Source organism: Anser anser (genome assembly GCF_964211835.1).
Source record: "Anser anser genome assembly, contig: HAP1_SCAFFOLD_32, whole genome shotgun sequence".
Lineage (NCBI taxonomy): Eukaryota > Metazoa > Chordata > Aves > Anseriformes > Anatidae > Anser > Anser anser.
This window is the reverse complement of record NW_028154148.1, coordinates 4,363,067-4,370,051: the sequence shown is the minus strand read 5'-3', so window position 1 is coordinate 4,370,051 and position 6,985 is coordinate 4,363,067. Positions and strand designations below refer to the sequence as shown.

General features: G+C 49.7%; 1 protein-coding gene across 1 annotated transcript; it reads right to left on the bottom strand.

The window, feature by feature from the left end:
- Window positions 1-5,796: 5,796 nt before the first annotated feature.
- On the bottom strand, window positions 5,797-6,759 carry LOC310890580 (olfactory receptor 14C36-like; the record flags this gene model as incomplete). Its single annotated transcript, XM_083852899.1, has 1 exon — window positions 5,797-6,759. The coding sequence occupies one exon, from the start codon at window positions 6,757-6,759 to the stop codon at window positions 5,797-5,799; it is 963 nt and encodes a 320-aa protein (XP_083709025.1).
- Between the last annotated feature and the right edge of the window lie 226 nt (window positions 6,760-6,985).

Here is a 6,985-nt window from a genome sequence, read left to right as displayed (position 1 = left end):
TACAATGGTCGAAGCAACCACCGGATGGCTGGAAACATATCCTGTGCCCCATGCCACCGCCCGGAACACTATCCTGGGCCTTGAAAAGCAAGTCCTATGGCTACATGGCACCCCAGAGAGAATTGAGTCAGACAACGGGACTCATTTCCGAAACAACCTTATAGACACTTGGGCCAAAGAACATGGTATTGAGTGGGTGTATCACATCCCCTATCATGCACCAGCCTCTGGAAAAGTTGAACGATACAATGGACTGTTGAAGACTACACTGAAAGCAATGGGTGCTGGGACATTCAAAAACTGGGATACACATTTGGCAAAGGCCACCTGGTTAGTCAATACTAGGGGATCTGCCAGCCGAGCTGGACCTGCCCAATCAAACCTGTTACGCACTGTAGAAGGGGATAAAGTTCCTGTAGTGCACGTAAGAAACATGTTGGGTAAAACAGTCTGGGCTACTCCTGCCTCAGGAAAAGGCAAACCCATTCGTGGAATTGCTTTTGCTCAGGGACCTGGATGCACTTGTGGGTAATGCAAAAGAATGGGGAGGTCCGGTGTGTACCTCAAGGGGATTTGATACTGGGTGAGAATAGCCCATGAGTTGAATTGTAGTATGTTAATTATTATATAATACTGTATGTCATCACTACCATGATTGCTATATATCATAGATGAAAATGGTGATTAATTAGAATGTATTGGAAAGAGTGTAACCTGAGCATGACATAAATGGTATGGAATAAGGGGTGGATATCTGTCCTGGTTCCAGTTAAGACAGAGTTAATTTTCCTCCTAGTAGCTGGTAGGGTGCTATGTTTTGGATTAGGATGAGAAGAGCGCTGATAACATGCTGATGTTTTAATTGTTGCAGAGCAGTGTTTACACCAGGCCAAGGACTTTTCGGCTTCTCGCTCTGTCCTGCCAGCGAGCAGGCTGGGGGTGCAGCAGGAGCTGGGAGGGGACAGACCCAGGACAGCTGACCCCAACTGGCCAAAGGGGTATTCCATACCATCTGGCGTCATGCTAAACAATATATAGGGGTGGCTGGCTGGGGTGGGGCGCCGGCTACTCGGGGATAGGCTGGGCATCGGTCAGCGGGTGGTGAGCAATTGCATTGTGCATCACTTGTTTTCTTACACATTATTATTATTAATACTATTATCATTATCACTATTATTATTATTACTGTTATTATTATGTTCCTGTCTTAATAAACTGTCTTTATCTCAACTCACCGGCTTCACTTTCCCCTTTCTCTCCCCCATCCCAGAGAGGCAGGGGGGAGGGTGAGCGAACGGCTGTGTGGTGTTTAGCTGCCAGCCGGGTTAAACCACAACACATGGATTAATATTAACACAATTATTTTAAATTTCCTGTTAATCAGTGGAAAATAGATCATGTACAGTCATACTTTTGGGAAGGTAAACTTCACTGGAGACAACAAAATGAGGAACTTGAACTTTGTTTTATTTTATTTTGAAAATAGCAGCATGATTTCCTGTTGGTTTTACATAGGAAAAACCCTGCTCTTCCTACCTAAGCAGGGCTTCAAAGGAGTAACACTAGACCAATATCTATGGGAAAATGATGCTCCAAACTGAAATGCAACAAAGTTCAGCCTTTAAAATGAGGAATGATTTTGAGTAGATTCTCTTTGAAATCTCCCTCCTTAACTACACCATGAAAGCTCTCCAATTAGCTGCACAAGTCTTGAAGACGTGAAGAAAATCATGGGAGAGATATGGTTGCTTAGGACTTTCTCTGTTTTAATGAGTTCCGTGGTGTATTTTGGTGCTGAGTCAATGAAACTTGGGTACTGAGAGGAGAATGATGCAACTGCTTGAGAAAGTAAAGTCAGAAGGAAAAGTTGAAGTGACTTGGAGTATTAATTGGCCCCACTGAGGGCTCTTACTAACAAAGCCTCCCCAGGGACTTGTTAGGGCACATAATTGGAGGCCATGATTCCAGACAGGCAAAGCGCTGTGCTGAGAAAAGTCTTGGTTGGTTTTGGTGAAGCAGAAGGGCCAAGGCCTGACTCCAGCCACTGGGAGGGGAGATCCTGCACCCCCCCGTCTGGCTCAGGGCTCTTCTTGGGGTCTGTATGATGTGGTGGGCAGTGTGATGCCACGAGAAGAACTTCATTAGGACACCTCCCCACCCCTGCACAGGGTATCAAGGAAGCAGTGAGGCCCCATTGCAATGACTCTATCTCGTCTCCTCAGAAGCTCTAGGCAAAGGGACAAAAACGTCAGGGCTGTTGGGGCCTTCCCTTATTGTCAGCACCCTCTGCCTTCTCCTCTGCAGGCTTTCCTATGCTGTTCCACACTGTGCCCTATTTCCTTGAAGTCTGCAGACACTCATCTCTGTCCACAACCTTGCTCTCATCCCAGCATTTCCATCATTTCACCAATATCTCATCAACAGTCACCAGGTGTTCCTTGAAACACAAAGCTAGAGTCTGATTTTTGGGTGACCTCTGACACCACAGCACTACCCTTTGAGGGACATTTCTTCCTCCTTGTGGCCAGTGCCAACCTTTCAAGGTGCATTTTGTGGCAGTTTTTTCTCTCCTGCTCATTCCTACTACCAAAGAAAGCTCCATCAGAGTGGAAACCACTCCTGAAGCAGGCATCCCAACCCATCAGGCTCCTTACGGCCTGTCAGCCAAGCACACAGAAGTCACCTCAGCAGCATCTTCCAAGGCCTGGGCCTGCTGCTGGCCTTGCAGCTTCTTGGCTAGACACAGCCAAGCCTTGTGCCTCCTGCTGTCCAGTCCTGGCCTCAAGCAGAAGGGACAGGACAAGCCCTCTGCGGGCCTTCTTTGTGTCTGGGTCGTCCTGGGGATGGAGGCAGAGGGGATCCCACAGGCAGCATGCCAAGCAGGGGCATTCTGCTGGCCTAGCAGGGCCACTGGCAGATGTCGGCCCCAAAGTGCACATCCCAGGGAGAAGCCAAGGCTGACCTGCCACCTCCAGACACAAGGGACCTCACAGGCCCTTTGCGTGACACGTTCCTGCTGCTGCCCTATAGCCTGCAGAGACAGAAGTGACCTCCCAGTCCCTGCCCCAGTCACATTCCTCCTGTTAGTGTTGGGGAGAATCGAATGGATGTTTTATTAATGTCTCTTAGGTGATGGGTCATACAGTATAATTAAGCATTGCCAAATGTACTTACATTATCAATTAATTTATGTATACTGGGAAGTTTAGGGAGTATATTATCAAATACTGGGAAACTTAGGGAGTATACTGAACAGTCAAATGAATCTTTGAAGGGGAACCCTGGGAGGGAACAGGTACAACCTGACCTTGGATAAGGGCCTGGAAGTGCTGAAATGAGTTGAAGCAGAACCAAGGAGCGGAGGGAGCATGCGTCGAGTGAGAAAGGTGAAAAGTTTAGCAGAGAGGAAGACTCCTTACTTCATCTGGACGACCACCTGGACGACCACCAGAGAGCACCACGCATGTGCAAATGGGAGGAGAGCTAATTAGAATGGAATGCGAGGCTGATGTTGCAACCTGTAATGAATATGTATGCCTTACGTAATGTTGAATGTATAAATAATGGCTGGGAAGTAACGGGACTTGAAGCCAGATTTGGGCACCTGCCCCGGCTTCCAGTGCTGAATAAAGCACCTTCATATAATCACTTGGTGGTTATGTGGTTGCTACGCTAACACTCCTGCTGGGGCAGGAGATCCTGAGGCAGAGCTGAGCTCAGCAGAGCATTCCCACCCATCTCCTCCTTGTGGCCCACAAGCTGATCAGATCCATGGCCCCTCACACTCATTTCTGAATGCCATGTGACTGCACAGCAACCTCACAGTTCCTGCCCTGCTCCAAGGGGCCAAGCACCTTAAGTTAAGGCTTAGGAGAGGGGTTGAAGGTGACGATGTTAATGTACAGGAGGACAGGTTTCGGATGTTAGCTGTTCATGTATGGCATTAGGGACTACCGCGAACCTTTCCGGGTGAGAGGTTAAGAAAATATTGAGTGGGAGGGTTTGGTGTTGTGCTTGGGGTGTCAGGTCTGTGGTTAGGGTATGGGCAAGCTCTTTGGTTTAGTGTTTTATTTAGGTCTGCAAGAATACTAGAGTTTATTAGAGCATTAAAATGCTAGTGTAAAGGGCAGGGATCAGGGTGAGCAATAGAGTAAAGGTAATGTAAATGACATTATGGACTAATTTTGGCTTCAATGGATATTGTGGTCAAAACTTAGAGCAGTGGATTCCTGTCAGGGTGTGGAGTGGCATTTAGATTTAGGAATTAATATTACAGGTTAAAATAGGTTAAGGGCCTCACATGACTGCTTTAAGTCAGCTTTATGGTGGGATCGACATTACCTGAGCATCCTTACCTCTCCAAAATCATTAGCTTCTGTTGGCCAAGCTCCTCTTCCCTCCCCCAAATCTCACATCTCCAGGCCAGGCTTCCCCTGACTTCCCCATATCAGTCATCTTCTCAGGGGCAGCTTTCTGATGGCTTTCATGAACAGATACGTGAGTATCTGTCTTCCCTCTGTTGGCTACTCTGCTCCTGAGAAAGAATCAGCTCCCAAGCCAGCATGGAGAAGCACACAAAGGCTGTAGGAGCACCCTGCACAATGTGCCCAGCAGCTCTGCACCACCACAAAAGCAGCCCTGAAAGATGAGTTCAGGCAAATGCTGAAACCTCTGACATGACAACCCCTATTCATGACCTCTTCCACTATGGGGGCTACCATCTACTTAGGAAGAGAGGATCTCACAAACTGTGTGCAGAGCAGACGCATCTGGTGGCCTATCATGGAGACCAGCAGATGTGAGCCTAAAGGCACAGATCCCAGCCGGGAGTCAAGGGATGACCTGTCAGCTGCTTCAGAAAAAAGTCACCTCACAGGCCACTTAACAGCCATTAGCTTCCTGCTGGACTTGGAGCTTCTGAGGCACCACTGAGCTCATAATACCACACCTACAAAACACCCCCTTTTTGGCCCAGAATCTGCCCAGGTAGAAGAGATCTGGTTGTGATCCTTCCAGCCCATGGCACACCTCCTGGGCTCCCAGCCTCTCTGACACACAGGAGCCAGTGCCGTGCCGGTTCTGGGAGGTGCTAGGGCAGGAGGGACCTTGCAGTCAAATCACTCGCCAGACTCCTTGGCTGGGGCTGCTGCGTGCCCTGAGGCTGCAGAGCTCTCCTCTGCCTGCTCACAGCAGATTGAGCCCTTGAGCTGTGGTGAGTCCACCTCGGAGGAGATCCCCCCTTAGGAGGGAAGTGCTGCAGCGCAGGCCGGCTGTGCCACTGCCGTGCCCACTGCCTGTCCCTGCCTGCAGTCCCAGCACAGCCCCACAGCAGCACTGGCACCAAGCTACAGGAGCAGCCGGGCCTGACCCCACCAGCAGGGCTCAGCACCAGAGGGGGGCAGTGGCAAGAGAGCAGCTCGGCATGCCCCAAGCGCTGGTGCTCCCTGGCCGTGCTGCTGGGATGGGACTCTTTTCCTCTGCAGCCCTGCACATGGCACTGCCCCTGCAGAGCCAGAGCAGCTCTCAGAGGAAGGACGTCACACAAGGAAGGCAGTGCAGACTCCTTTCTTTTATTTCAATTCACAGAGGGCCTGGCTCCTCATATACAGCATCTCTGAGCTATACTCGACAGGTACATACTGTAAAAGAAATGAGATGAATCATACCATTTTAATGGGCAACTTTAGCTGTATTAAAACAAAGAAAGTCCTGTAACGAAAACACTCATAAATATACAAACACACACAAAAATAATCATATCTATAATATTAGATGTTCTTGTAGTCATTGACATTATTAGTCATCTGCAGAGGTAGAATGGAAATTTATTGCTTCCGAAACACATCTAGTCATCAATTTCCAGAGCACATGATTGAGCTCCTTGTTCCTCATGCTGTAGATGAGGGGGTTCAGTGCTGGAGGCACCACTGAATACAGAACTGCCACCAGCAGGTCCAGGGATGGGGAAGAGATGGAGGGGGACTGCAGGTAGGCAAATGTGGTAGTGCTGACAAACAGGGAGACCACGGCCAGGTGAGGGAGGCACATTGAAAAGGCTTTGTGCCGGCGCTGCTCAGAGGGCATCCTCAGCACGGCCCTGAAGATCTGAATATAGGAGAAAACAATGAAAACAAAACAGCCAAAAGCTAAAGAAACACTAAACACAAGTGCCCCAACTTCCCTGAGGTAGGCATCTGAGCAGGAGAGCTTGAGGATCTGGGGGATTTCACAGAAGAACTGGTCCACAGCATTGCCTTGGCAGAGGGGCAGGGAAAAGGTAGTGGCCGTGTGCAGGACAGCATTGAGAAAGCCACTGCCCCAGGCAGCTGCTGCCATCTGGGCACAAGCTCTGCTGCCCACGAGGCTCCCGTAGTGCAGGGGCTTGCAGATGGCAACGTAGCGGTCGTAGGACATGACCGTGAGAACATAAAATTCTGCTGTAATCAAGAAGACAAATAGAAAGACCTGTGCAGCACACCCTTGATAGGAGATGGCCCTGGTGTCCCAGAGGGCATTGGCCATGGCTTTGGGGAGAGTGGTGGAGATGCAGCCCAGGTCGAGGAGGGCGAGGTTGAGGAGGAAGAAGTCCATGGGGGTGTGGAGGCGGTGGTCGCAGGCTACGGCGGTGAGGATGAGGCCGTTGCCCAGGAGGGCAGCCAGGTAGATGCCCAGGAAGAGCCCGAAGTGCAGGAGCTGCAGCTCCCGCGTGTCTGCGAATGCCAGCAGGAGGAACTCGGTGATGGAGCTTTTGTTGGCCATCTGCTGTTTAGTCGCATTGGGTTCTGCTCAAAGAATAGAAAGACATTAATAATGTACATCCTACTTAGCAGAGGAAAACTCCCACTATTTCTCATTTAAATCTCCCCAAATGATTCCACATCCAGGCAGGCATATGGCAGGTCCCTTTCCTGAGTTCTACTTGGTCCTGCCTTAGGGTGTCCCTGGGAGCAGGAGACTTTGCTGTGGGCAATGGAAGAGTCAGTCC